Source organism: Zonotrichia leucophrys, chromosome 3 (genome assembly GCF_028769735.1).
Source record: "Zonotrichia leucophrys gambelii isolate GWCS_2022_RI chromosome 3, RI_Zleu_2.0, whole genome shotgun sequence".
In the NCBI taxonomy this organism is placed as follows: Eukaryota; Metazoa; Chordata; class Aves; order Passeriformes; family Passerellidae; genus Zonotrichia; species Zonotrichia leucophrys.
The window spans coordinates 73,500,770-73,515,194 of NC_088172.1; the positions used below are offsets into that span (position 1 = coordinate 73,500,770).

Consider the following 14,425-nt stretch of genomic DNA (forward strand, 5'->3'; position numbering starts at 1 on the left):
ACACTGCCTTCTACTGGGACCACAAAGGAAGATATGCCCAATGAGACCCTCCTGACACTGGCAGTGGCACTAGAATGCCCTCCAGGAGCCCTCATGGCTAGAAGTGGGAAAAAAAATTGCAGAAGACATGTCAATCCCAAACTCAGCAGCAGCAGCAGGGCTATGTGTTCTAACATCTTCAGAAAGTGTTACAAGGAAGCAGTCCACAGATAAATCTCAAAAATAACAGGACTGAAGCTTGTGTTCTGCCCCATGCCGTATAAGAAGCAGCCCAGAAGAGAAGCCTTTTCCTTACCCCTCCATACCACAAGTTTATTAGGCATCTGCTCATAAGCCAGGGCAATCCATTAAATGGAAGAAGGCAGGTAATGTACAAACATTCATATTTGCTGGACCTCAGTCCCTGTCACCAGCCTGCTCTCAACTCTTCTAAGTGACAGACAACATATGAGGGCAGATATTATTAAGCCCTCCTAATATTAGGAATGCCTGCATGTTTCATGTCACCTATGACTAGTTTGTCTGTGCATGGGACATGAGACTGTAATCTGATGGCATTAGTTTTGGCAGTAGACAGAACTGGCCCACAGCCCATAGGATAGATTTGTCTTGTCTGGCATAAAAACAGCAAGGAGCTCCCTGTTCATGGGGTTTGTTCCCCTGCCATATAATACAGCTGACAGTTAAGTTCTCCAAAAGACAGTAATTCTGTTTTCTCTTTGCAACCATTATCCAGACTGAGGAGGGATAAAGCTGAGGCTGTGCATAGGATTCAGTGACACACTGAAGGCTAAGCTCTCTCAGGAAAGAGGGAGGGGGACAGGAAGGAGTTAACAAGGTCAGCAGAAGGCAGGCCAGTCTGTGGGCTGATCTCACTAATGTAAGCAACAAGAAAATGTGCATACTTGGAAAGGTCCAGTGACAGACAGTATGACATATGGTGATCACTCATTTGCTATACACACTGCTGATTCTGCATATCTGCATGGCTATAATATAATATAATATCCTCCCTTCAGCTGAGGATATGGAGAGCTCAGGTGTACGACACATGACTCCAGAATGTCTTGTAAGCACACATAAAAAGGCTTCTTTCCTTGTCATTTAATTCATTCTTTCACACTGCAGATATATATACGTGTATCATGGAGCTACCTCTTTTTCACTAATCCAAAATAATTAATTTTGTATATGTAGCTGTACTGTCTGTATCTATGTGAAAATAATCTACCATAATGGAATATTTATTATTATTGCTATTGTGCTAAAATGCCTTAGTAAGGAATTAAGTGCTAAGGAGATGCTGGTTGTGACACAGTTATGTAACACGTGCAGTGTGCAAATTCTTAACTGAACCATCCATCACCCCAACGGGAACTGTGCAGAGTCAAGTCTCTCAGATTTACCAGACTGCATCAGTTACAGGACACCAGAGGGTGAGATCTCTAGTGATACAGTAAGTATTTCATAAAACACTGAAGTCAGGAGTTAAATGAAAATGAGAGCCCCAATTGTTATTTCAAATCAAAACACAAATTCATAGTTCTTAGGTAGAATGCAAAAGAATGGAAACTATGACCTAAGTATGCCTAAAAAGCTTAAACCACAAAGAGATAAGACACAAAATTTATTGCTTGCTGTTTAAAATCTCACAGTTCACGACTTGTGCGGATGTGAGTCATGATCTCTAGATGCTTGGAGGTGGATACAGGGTACATGACCCTGTAGGTCTCTTCCCTTCTCCCTGTATTCCCCATCCTGGAATAAGCAGGGCTGTCAACAAAAGCAGTCTTTTCCTTTAAGGATGAAAGAATATTTTCAAGCTCCATCCCTTTCTTCTGCTCCCTCTTCATCTACTCATACAAAAAGCAGATTTACTCCCACTCAAAAAGCAAAATGAAAGAATAGGTCCCTTTTCCCCTCAACCCAAAATAAAAGGGAAAAAATAGGGCTGCTAAGAATTTCTCATAGTTACCCAGAAAACAGATGAGCCAGTTACTCATTCTTGCTAAAACTCCAAATCGGAGAATAGTTTGAGTTTTTATTGACTTGCCCAGCTCAGGAATTTACTTCTTGGCAGCAATTAATAAGTAGCAATTAATGCTCCCTACAACACTGCTAATGCAAATGCTATAAATAATGTCATTTAAAAAGAAATAAACAGCCATATTAATGGCCTACAGCAATTTGTGCAGTAAATATTTTAGTTTGTTGTTTTACAAAAGAGAGATCACACTTTTTTTTCTATTTTTTTTTTTTAAGAATGGGGTGAATTTTTGTTTGCTCTGAATGTTTTCACATTTTATTGCAAACACAAACCCTTGCTCTATATCACTTATACCAGAGGTACAAATATTTAGGCCAAGAGAGCAGATGGCCCTGCAGCTGCAGGTCATAAAGTTCTTGCATGTTTTAAAGTAAACACTTTCAAGTCTATAAACTCTATTCTTTGGGTAGCTCTTGAATTTGAACCATCTCTATAGATCCAGAAGAAACCAAAAAAGTCATATTTACTTGTTTCAGTGTAAAATTAATCTTGGATTCACCTGCATGCCACAAATGGGGTCTTCACAAAGGTAGACACCTGGGGACTGGCCATCTTGCAGGCTGCCTGTAGCCACTTCTGACAACAGGTCCCTCAGATTTTCTTCTTTCCCCCACACTTCCACTGCAGATATCCGGACCGAGAAGCGCGCTCCTGTCTTCTCTTTGCGTTCATTAATCAACTTGAATAGCCAAGAGATGGCACAAGGAATTATTCCAAGGTTCTGCATGGAATCATCCTTCCCAATCATGGTGTATGACTTCCCTGTCAGGAATGGGGGGATGAAGAAAATATAACATCATTCCCAGGACCTTGACAGCCTTCTGCCAAGAGAGGTTATCCTGCACAGCATTCATGAAAACAACTTCACTACAACAAGGACAGTCAGAAATGGGAAAATATAGGCAGGTAGACAAATAGGACATGGAAAATGCAGATGAAATCTTGAGCTTCTTTCAAAAATCACTACCTGGTGCATTCTCCTGACATTTCCCATTCCCAAGCAGGGTGCTGCAGGCCCCCACCTTGCAATGCTGCAGCATCTGATGTGGTTGAATCATGGAGGGAATTGAGCAAAGCAGGAGTGCCATGGTCTCTAAAAAACTCTACTTTGAATACTGTAAGTGTGGTATTCTTTCAATACCATTTTACTTCAAAGCACTAGACTGTATTTCAAATGCTGGAGTTGAGATTGACATAAACCTAACCCCAGAATCACACAGATGTAACTTAATTCAGAAAAAAATCCCCAAAACCAACCAGGTATACGTGATCACTTGGTGCAGAAATGGGTCCACTACAATTAATATTTCCTCTGGGCCAAAACCATCCCCTGGTTAGGTATTTTTTAACTCTGCAATTATAGCTCTGCCTTTTCTTTGCTGTAAAAGTTTGTTGATTAAGAACAGACACAGAGTACTATCTTAAACTGCTTTAGGTGTCACTACTTATAATGCCTTTAGATGAGTTTTCTAAATCTCCTAAATTTATAAGCCAAATGATAAAGATATACATCCTTTCAGGCAAGTACCTGTGGCTTCTTTACCTTGTTTCATTTCTTATGTTGAATCTATGTGCAAAAAGACCAGTGAAAAAAAAACTTCTATGCATGTGTCTCTGTCAAGGTCTGGGTAAGTCCATGGCTTTTGGAATGGTGGTGGTGCTGTTAACAAAGCAACTGCAGAGACCCAACTCGTGCTTCAGCAAAAGCCTAGCTGGGATATCTCTCTAAAGGATGTGTAGCCTGTTATCTGGTGGCTTCCTTTTCCATCTCATTTGCAATGTTGTGTTTGGCAGGCCACTTCTAAGAGCTCATCCTAGTGTCACTCCTGCCTGGTCCAGAGGGGCCTTCTGGTGTAACTGGAACACCAACCTGCTCCATTAATTGTACCAGACCTGGCTGCATTGCAGCATTCAGTGCTCTACAGGTTTTGTTGCCTATAATTTGAGATAATCATGGCCTGATACAGCTTGATCTTCTTTACCACCAGCAAAACTGAATTATCCTTTCAAGTTATATTTGTACATCTGTGGTTGTTTGAGTTGGTAAAGAATGGAGATCATTGCACACATGCAATTACCTCCTCTTCATTCAAGAGACAGTACTTCCAAAATACAGTTAGAGAAATATGAACAAAACAAATGTTAACTCTCAAAATCCAGTTATGTCGAATTAATAGTGTGTTAATGATGATGATTCTCCTCTGTATTGCCCTTCCATGAATACCTGAAAAATGCTAATGAAGCATGTCCAAAGTGTGAGTTTTGCTCCATCAGTAACATTCATCACCTATTAAAATAAGACTTGTTTGAGACACAGCAGGAAGAGGTCAGTAATGAGTGAACTGTCTAATCAGGGAATAGAGTATAAATCAAACTGAGTGCCCAGTCACACTCCATAAGAGAGCCATCATAAACATCAAGTACTTGAGTGAATACTCATAGTGCACAGCTTTATAAAAGGGGCATTTGAGCAAACCAACACCAAGCACATTTGGAAAACTGTAGATCACTGTTGGACCATTCATTAACTGAAGACAATGAAAGACAAAATTGCTATAATATTTAAGGGCTGAAATGAAGCAATAATTCAAAGGTAACTTCTGTTTCAAAGAACATGCTGTCCAATATTTACACAATAAGAAAAGTGAATAAATGTGTAAGCAAGAGGTGAAGATGTAGCATGAGATCATTCACAGGTACACAAATACAATTAATATACACAGACAAATAAAAATTTGTTTTCCTTAACCATACAGACTAGCAATCCTGTATTAAAAATATTCATTTTGCTGCTTGAGTAGGGAATTTAGCAATACCAACCAAGCTTGGCATGACCAAAGCAGAACACGCAGCCATCTGCCCCATTGACCACAGACTGGATCACCTCAGCCACAGTCCCAGCACATACTTCAGCCTGTCACAGGTATTGGGAAAAAAAAAAGAATAAAAATACAGGAAAGAAAAAAACCTGAAGCATTAACAATAATGAGGAAAATAATTATTTTCACCAGAAAGGTGCATTAACATCTTCCCTGCTCCAGATATCATGTTGAAGTAACAAAAAATCTAACCTGGCTTGTCTCATTCAAGTGACCTGTGCTGTTGATGGGAATGACATTAATTGTATAAGCACATGAAGCAGGACTTTTGTTCTGGATCAAGTAAGTTTCATTCACTGATGCATAAACATCCTTTGTGGCATTAAAAAAAATACACATATTGTAAGGGGGTGCAGTTGGTTTGTTAAAACTGCCTATTTAAGGGATTTTAAAATACAGTTTTGATTAAAAAACAACACTGAGGAATTTTTGCATGCTCAATTATTTGCCCAGTTATGGACTGAGTTTAATTCCACAAGCATGTGAGTAAGGAATGCAAAGGGAACAAACAGCTCTTTGGAATTAGCTAAGAGACCCAACATTATTATGAGTCTTCTCTAGCTTTTTACAGTACTAGACTCCATTCTGAAGACTGTAGCAATATTTTAAGGAGTACAACACAGAAATTTACCCCAGGCATTCTTGGATTTAAGGTTCAAGCAGGCTGAATGGCTGACAGTGCTCCTGCAGCAACTGCTTAACAACAGTGGGTGAAACTCAATCAGAATTCATAGTTTAGGCCTCCATGGGAAGCACTTTGCATTTGACAACACATCAAGTAAATCCACCCTGGTTCATGGCTACTTCTAGACTATCTCTACAACAGAAAATAAAATGGGCCCAGAAAGGGACTGTTCACAGGCCAGCCCCTTGAACTGCATCCAGGCATTAGTCTGCAAGGTGCTAGCTGCTTGGACCAGGACTGGGTGAGGGACTGACCTAATGACACAATTATGTGACAGTCATTTAGATGGCACTGGGCCCTAGATCTTTTTGGTTTATGAATACTGAGCCAGTCTTACAGAACTGTTTTCTAATTATACTTTGCAATGTTACTTTACTCTTTTACTGTCTTCATGACATGAGGTAACACAGTTCATCAAACCAAAGTCTAATAAAGATAAGAAACCTGAATATATACTTATTAATAAAGACCTGTGGATTAAAGTCCCCATCATCTTATTGCAAACTGTACAATAGAACAATGTAAAAATAACCCTTGATCCCTTAGTTAATAGAGGATTGCATTAGAGAACTGTAGTTCTGATCACATCTCTGTAAACACCCAACAATAATATTTCAGAATATACAGTAACTTGTTGATATTGAGGATTTCCCTATTAGGCACCATTTAGCACTAATACTGGAAGTATAATTTTAGGAGAAATTATTTACAGTAAAGAATAAAGAAAGCACACCATTATTCAGCACAAATTTAATAAACTGAATTCATTATTGATGGCCATGGCAGACCAAATTCAGCCCTGGCAGAAGTCTACTGAAAGTACTACTGCTGCAGCAGAAATCAGTTTGGCTCTGGTGCACGCCTCTGCTTAGATAACTCTTCTGATCGTACAGGGCCTACCTGTGATGCATCCTGAGGGAAAACTGCATCAAAAGCAAACATCTTGGGCGGAACCTGGCTGCCCCTTTTCTGGAAAGCATTCTGACCTCCACAGGCCAACGGGTCATACAGCGTGATCTGCTTCTTGCGGGGGTCAACTTTTAGGAAAGAGCTGGACTCAGACGTGTCTCTGGCAAGCGTGGAAGAAATGCGCACCATGACTTTGACCTGTCAGCAAACACACAAAAGATGAGCACGTTTCATTAGTTTCCTTGGTTGCTCTACAACTGGTATGTTGAATGAATTTTCCAGCTACTCTTGACCAAACCATATTTGCTTTTTGTAGCTAATGTCCCAGTGGAGGTCAGTGAATATGCAGGTAGTATTAGGCAGAATTTGTCCTGAACTGCAAAGTGAATGAAGCCAGAACTCTCAATCTATTCCAACAAGCAACTTGTGTATTGAGAATTACAATGCACATCATGATGTTTTAGTGTCAGTGCTACTCAAGTACAATGAGGAAGTATTACAGCACCTTGCCTTACTCCCAATATAAATTGAAAATTAACTGTACCCCGGTGGCCCAATTAGGAAAGCTGAAAGGTACTCTAGACTGCTAAGCTTTCAGAACTGCTGTGGTTTCTACGAAACAGCCTGATCAATAAAAGCCCATAAAAGGCAGATCTATAATTTACACCTTTGCAATTCTAATCCAAAGCAAAGATGAAATGCACAGTTCTGAGTGCTGTCATCAAAGAGTTGTGAAAAGAGTTCCATTTTAATGGTCAGATTTTAAAATTACCATCAAGGGAGGGAATGTAATAAGCGATAAAAGATTTGTTAAAACATGTTAGCTCACAACTCATTAAATAGCTACATAATAAGATGTTATTCCTGAGACAAAAATAAATCTTCATAGATTTAATGAGGTTATTCTGTATCCTTAGCTGAGCTGGTAAGCAATTTTGTTAGTAAAACTGATGACAATCAATCTAGCTTTGGTTTACCCCATAAATTCACCACCAGCAGACACGTGAGCTCCTGACTTTAGAGGGCGGACACCACCTCTTTGCCAGTTCTAGTCACACCTGCACAACCTTCTCCTAGAGCAGATTGGCATTCACTCCAACTAGACAGAACTTTTATGTTAATGCTCCTTAATCTTATGTCACTTCTATCAAACCCACCCACGTTTAGCATGCAAGTGACCACGAAGGGTCATGTCAGCATAGGGTGGGAGCACATCTGCTGCTGGAATGGCAGATGCATTCCAGGAGGAGGTTGTAACCCCTGAAGCTGGGCTGCAGTTCCTGTTGGTCTCACTGAGACTTTGTGCCCTTTGTATGCAGGTGTCATCTCATGCTGGCCCAAGCTCATCCTGCATGCAAATAAATCAGCTGCTTTGAGAAGTAAAATCTGGGAAAATTCATTTTTGACACAAGTCCTTTGAAGACAACAGAATAGGACCAGAGATTAACTGGTATTATTCAGTATTCTGTGGCATCTTCCCTGTATAACAGTGAGTCAAATGGGTAATTTGACTCCAGTATTTTAACCTGGCAAAACAAGTTGTCATTAAATGGTGAAATAATCACAAATCTGCTCACACTGTTTCAGTTTTACTCAAATATCCGAGGGAAAAAGGAAAAGTATCACTTGGGTAGGAATGTGTTCTCCTCTTGCTCAGCTGAGCTGCTTATGAAACTTAACCTCTAACTGTAAAAAGCCACCTCTAATGTCTTGCCAAAGGCATTCTTCTGGACCCAACCCTAAGCAGAGCTGACTTCTGATGAGGACAACAGCAGCCAACACACCCAGTCAGTCCACATGAACTGGGCAAGGTCTGTTTATTCCACCCCTAGGTCTCCTGGAAGATCGGAAGGGAAGCACTGGTCAAGCTAGCAGGGAGGGAAGGGAGCACAACTCTAAATCCATGGGGAGCAAGAAAACAAAGGGCAGTATCAATCCTGTGCTGTTTTCCTATTTTCAACTTCACATGCCTTTGGCTTTCTTTTACTGTGTCCCACATTTTTAAGTAGATACCAATATCACGAGTATCAGACTGATCTGCAGGGAAACAAAATAAATGCTATTGTTCAACTACTTTAAATAAAATACTTGCATGCTTTAGAAAGCTCTTTCCCCATAAATTTATGTGTATTTTTGGCTGCTGTGAAACCATGTACTCCAGATCCTTGATCTTTGTGTGCAAAGGAGAGCTAACAGAATACTCTGGGCTAAGTTTTTTGGGGTTTTGGAGAACAGAAAGTGTGTGAAATTTAACAACCTTTCATATACAGGCAGTCTAAGAATTCTTTCTGGCCTCAAGCTGTATGGGCCTGCAGTGTTAACAGAAGCTACACTGGCTTTGTTATGATATAATATCACTGGCATGGGTCCGGATTTAAACCTGTTCACACAAAATCAGGTTAATACCTGCCACTTCTTACTGAAGGAATACTGCAAATCCTCCTAACTTCCAACAGCTATAGTGATAGAACTCAAGGCATCAGGTTCCTCTTTCCCACAAGTAAAACATCAGTTTAGCTGAAATCCTAAAAATTTACTAGCATCAGATAAACAGAATGAAACTCTATTAAAAAAAAAATAATAGTGCTCAACTCAGAAGCCCCAGGAACTTGTCAAACAGCATATATGGTTCCTCAATACTGCCAAATATAGACATACCTCATGAAAAATACTGCTATTGTCATAAACCTTTGTACTTCTGTGCATTAGGGAGTTTGTTTTGAGACCTAATGGTTCACAGAATCCCATGGTTTGGATAAAAATCCCATAAGCTCCTGAGTTCAACTGTTAACATATAACTGCCAAGTCCACCACTAAGCCATGTCCCTAAGTGCCATGCCTACACAGAATCCTAGAATAGTTTAGGTAGGAAAAGATCACATTCATATGTTTTAGGGTAGAGGAATATTACAATTATTATATGTGAATATCCTCTTAGCTGGACCACTTTTTACTCGTCATGAAGATGTCTATGCCTTGGGACACCGCATCAAAGGTAATTCTGCTCGCCTCTTTTTAGATCAGCCTAGGGGAGCTGTCTCCACCTGAGTCAGTTGTCTGACCCCTTTTGCAGGCAATAGAGAGGAACAGACATTTCTAGCACTAAATTTGCATGTTCTGTTTTATAACAGATGAATTCCACAAATACCTCTTGCTTTCTCTATAACACCACAGGCATCCTAAAAGTTTACCTGAGATGTAGGTGCCTACATTGTAGGCTGCCTAAAGTTATTCTTTTGGCTCCAAGCATAATAAAAATGCTCTTTCTGGGAAGCACAGTGCCTGGCCCAAATTCCATAGCACACACACAAAAATCTGTGTGACAGTGTCCAGCAATAATACATGTCAACATAAAAATAGGCACATGAGTGTCATGGATACAGAATGCAAGTAGTAACAATAGATTATTTGAACTCATCTGGAAATTTCTAGGCACTTAAATATCTTCCAGGCCAGTTTCACACTAGTGCAATCCTCTCAAATTACTCTTGATTTACATTACATTAATTGAGAAAACAATTAGATCCCATCTGTGCAGACTGTATGTCCTCTATATTCCATGGGAACTATGACTCTAACAAAAACCCAATGGGCAGGCAAGACACAGGCAAACTTCTGTCCTGAGAAACACATTCAGAACTACATATGTAACAGTGGCCCAATGAACTAGGCAGACCAAAACAGATTTTATAACATCTGAGCCAGATATATCTTCTGAGAAGACAGGCAAGCTTGTGGTCTGGGAATCAGCCTGAGACTGGGGACCTAGGACCCATCCTGATGGCTGTGTCAAAATGCAATATGACTGAGCTTTTGGGGCAGTCTGTCCACCTGTCCACCTGTAGAGGAGGCAGAGTCACAACTTACTCCATTGCCAGACACACTGAGAGATTCAGCCACTGCCTGGCCTCAAAGATCTGGCAATAGCCATTTTTTCCATGCCCCCATTATGAAACATTATTATGCTTGTAACCTAAATCCAAGAATTCAGGCAAAGCATTTCCTAACAGTAGTACAAGAGTAAATCCAACTAACAGCAGTAGAAATGATGGGAGATCACAGCTTCCTGCTCTGCTGTTTCACAGTCCTTCATGCAATTTGTAGCTGAGGGATTAGCAGGGGAGGCTCAGAGTCTGTGCTGGCCCCTGAAAATCCACACCACAGGAGAGGCAGCACAAGGATGGGCAAATGTAACTCAGCCAGCTATGTGGATAGCACAGGAAGTTACTGGACTTAAAAACTTCAGCTCAATTTAAGGAACAGATAGGCTGAAGATCATGGTGCTGCTCTGGGGAACTCAGAAATACAGTATCGTTAATTTGAAACCCTCTGAAAAGTGAAGTTTAGAATGCTAATACTTTATGCTTGCAATTTATATTTAAATAAAGCATAAATTGAACTTCTCTTTAAAAAGAATAAAGGTTTTCTGCTTCACTTCCTTCTGTCACTACTTCTGTCACTACTCCTTCAGTCCACTGCTACAGTTTCCCACTAATCTCTTGTAATTGAAGTATCTCAGAGACACCACTTGCAATTAATGGGAGCACTCAGTCTGCCAGAAACTCTCGTTTGAATTCCGGCCATCAGGTCTTGGCAGTGCCCAGCCTCAGATGCACCTCTGACTGTTCCTATGGGGAAACATGAAAGCAATCTCCTGAGATATGTGCTCTTGGTAAAACAAACAACCTGGGCCTAATTTTGATCTAATGTTACACCCATGCAAATCTGGCTGAACTCAGCAAGAATTACTCTAGCCTAGGAGTGGAGAGACAGAATAAAAGAAAAGGTCACTTATTCTCCATCACTGCTGTGCCTTTTACAGGATATAACTTCACTTCTTAGGTCTGCTTATGCTGGTAGCATTTTTTAATGTGTTTTCTCTTATGAGTTCACAGTATTTCATTAGACAACTATTTAATCCAACAGCTCCCCTGTTTACTTCTCTGCATTTCAGTTCCTGCCTTCATAGACATGACTTGTTCTTACATGAGATCTACAGTCATTGAACTCCACAATATTACTCCAGATGTGAAATGCCACATCTAAAAACAGAATCGGAGCTCTACTGTTCAGGCTTCCTCAACAGCTTTGGGGGTGTTTTTTTGTGTATTTGTCTATGTAATTATTTCACACATACATGCATGTATTTCAATTATATGCATCATTTTTTAAAGCATATACATTTTCTGAATATATTTTTTTTTCATAAATTTCTCTCTAAACAGCAATTATTGGCATGATGGGTTCCTTCATGGGGTACCATTCAGTAGCTTACTTCTAAGATCAAGAGAAAACCTACAGGTAATGCTGTATTATCACTATGCTACTGTACTGTAAAAATAAGCATAAAACTTTTAATCAACTCTATGAAAATTTCAGTTGCCTGAACCATTTTTCTTTCTCCTGTTTTATCTGATGCATCCCTATAAACACACCTACTATTTCTTGAAGAAGGAATTTGCTAATTGCAGGATTTTCCCCAGATAAACTCAGTTTGTGACCTGTTGCAGACCTTTTGTTATGCTCGTACTCTGTGGAGAAGGACAAAGGTTCAGCACACTCTGCAAAGCAGAACTGGTGCCAAAGAAATAAAAAAAAAGAAAGCAGAGTCCAGGCACTGACACGGCCGTGTCTCCTGTGCCCACAGGGGTCTGTCTGCAGGACCAGCAGCAAAATGAGCAGGGGAGGTGGGAGAGGCAAAGCTGTGTCCAATCTGTATCACACACCAACAGCTACAAACAGACTGCAATGAGGCAGCACAAGCAGAGATCCACACTGGGGATGTTATAACTTCCTTCTACTCTTGCCTGTAAGATTTCATTTGGGGTTCATTTATCTAATTACTACAGGGACAGGGCTAGACAGCTGTTGCTTCAGGCACTGTGCTTGCCTTTATGAGCTGCTTTTCTCATCAATCATTTGAGCAGCTTCTGCTGGATGTGTTCTGGGTAGTGGTGGGAGGCAGGAGCTGCAGTGCAGTCACACGAGAGACAGGCCAGCCAGGACTGTTGAGCTGTTTCAGCACTCCATCAATGTAATGGCAATCACTGGCTGCAGGAATAGCCTTATTGGAGGTTAATGAAGAGTAGGTTTTGTAATTTCTCACTGTTACAGTTGTAAATAATGGTGTGAGACATGCATTTTTGCTGTAGCCAGCTGCAAAGTACTACAGCAGAAGAAATTCTAGGCCATCCCTGTGCTTGTGCACATACATGCTTTTGCATGAGGGATGCAAAGTTTGAAACCTTTCTACTGCGCTCAGACAATATGAAACCACCTGTTAAGTACGTTAAAGGATTTTTCTTACAGATTATGAGACATGATCATGCTAACCTGAAATCTAGGAGGTCAAGATAAACAGACTGACCCAGAATGCAACAAATGCAGCATTGTATGAGTGGGCATTGCTTTAATGGAAATATGATCACATTTAGAAAAAAACACACACAAATAAACTCAGATGAATTATGCCAGTGTAACCTGGTCAGGAAGCATGTGCAAACAGGCCTTGCTGTTCTTGCTTTCTGTTTTCACAAAGGTAACACTCCTAGGCTTCAGGAGTGCTTTGCTTCAGCACAAATTAGAAAATACCTAGACCTGCTCACTCTTGCTGCTGGTGGAAATGGCTGTAATGATACTGATGCTTTGGAAAAGCAGTAAAAATAACTGAAAAAGCACTAGCATTGAAGCATGCAGGTGTCCTCTTTTGTTACAACAGTTCCTCTGTTTCTATCTTGGGTAGTTGCTAAAACTTTACTGGCGCATACAGTTCCTGTACAGCAGTGGAACTAATCTGGACTTCCAGCAATAATGGGAAGTAGTGGCTGCACATTGTACCCAAACACCAATCATGTTATTCAAAAAATTTGTACTTATCATGATTGCACACTTTTTCAGTTGGACAATGCAACTTTAATAATAAATTCAGTAAAATCTGGTGTGAAATATGCTCAGGTCACAGGGCACAGCTCAGTGGTTTCCTGTACTGTTTGTGGCAGCAGTAGCTGTGACTTTGTCACTATGGTTTGGTACAGTTGAAAGGCAATGCTGAGCACCAACATTGTCTGAAACCAGCATATGCATCAGACCAACCATTCAGCTCTAACATTTCTACTTCAGCATTTAGTAGATTCGAAATTAACAGAGAGCACTGCAACTTTCTTCTACTTGTAAAAAAAAATTAAAATGAAAAAGCAAACACCCCCCAAAAAACCATAAAAAAACCCAAAAACAAGCAAAAAACCACCACAAAACCAAAAAAAAAAAAAAAAAGAAAAAAGAAAAAAAAAGAAAAAAAGAAAGAAGACATAAGGATCATCCCGTCATGGCAAACAGTCTTTTCTTAAGGCTCCCCACATGCAGACCGGGTTCCTGGCTTTCCTTTTGCTTCCTTATGATCTCTTTAAGGTAAGTCTGTGTTTCAGAACTGCGTAACTAGGCAGGAGGAGGATTTTTCCCAGCTTCTGACATTCTCCATATACCTGACTTATGATGGGACCAACTCTTTAAACATCACTGAGAGTGGCATTTTCATAAGAACTGAACAAGCCAAAACAGCCTTCAACAATCCCAGCATGAACAACATGGGATCAGCTGGCAAATCTTGCCTTCCCTGCAGCAGTGGATCTGCAGGTAGGTAAGCATGCACCCACTGCCTACTGGCTCCAACACACTACTGCAAAAATTTACTCTGCTTCCCTCACTCTGATGAGAGTTTATTTTTCTGTGCACAGGACAAGAACAGTTCTCTGCCATGATTTTCAAGGTCTCATTTTTCCTTGGTACCTTTCAAAATCAAGCACATATTTCCCTTCAATGATTTTTAGAGTGTTTCCCCCCTTCCTTTCTTCCTAGTTATTACAATTTTTTCCAAATAGTCTTTAGACACACAGTATCTATGTAGTA

General features: G+C 40.3%; 1 protein-coding gene across 1 annotated transcript in view; it reads right to left on the bottom strand.

The window, feature by feature from the left end:
* The window catches only part of KIF26B (kinesin family member 26B), a 278,874-nt gene that overhangs the window by 58,756 nt on the left and 205,693 nt on the right, over positions 1 to 14,425 (bottom strand). Inside the window, exons 6-8 of the mRNA XM_064708810.1 lie at positions 6,512 to 6,718; positions 4,868 to 4,961; positions 2,547 to 2,809 (exon numbers count right to left, since the gene is read on the bottom strand). Of these exons, the coding sequence (XP_064564880.1) occupies positions 2,547 to 2,809; positions 4,868 to 4,961; positions 6,512 to 6,718 (564 nt within the window). The remainder of the gene's footprint in view (positions 1 to 2,546; positions 2,810 to 4,867; positions 4,962 to 6,511; positions 6,719 to 14,425) is intronic.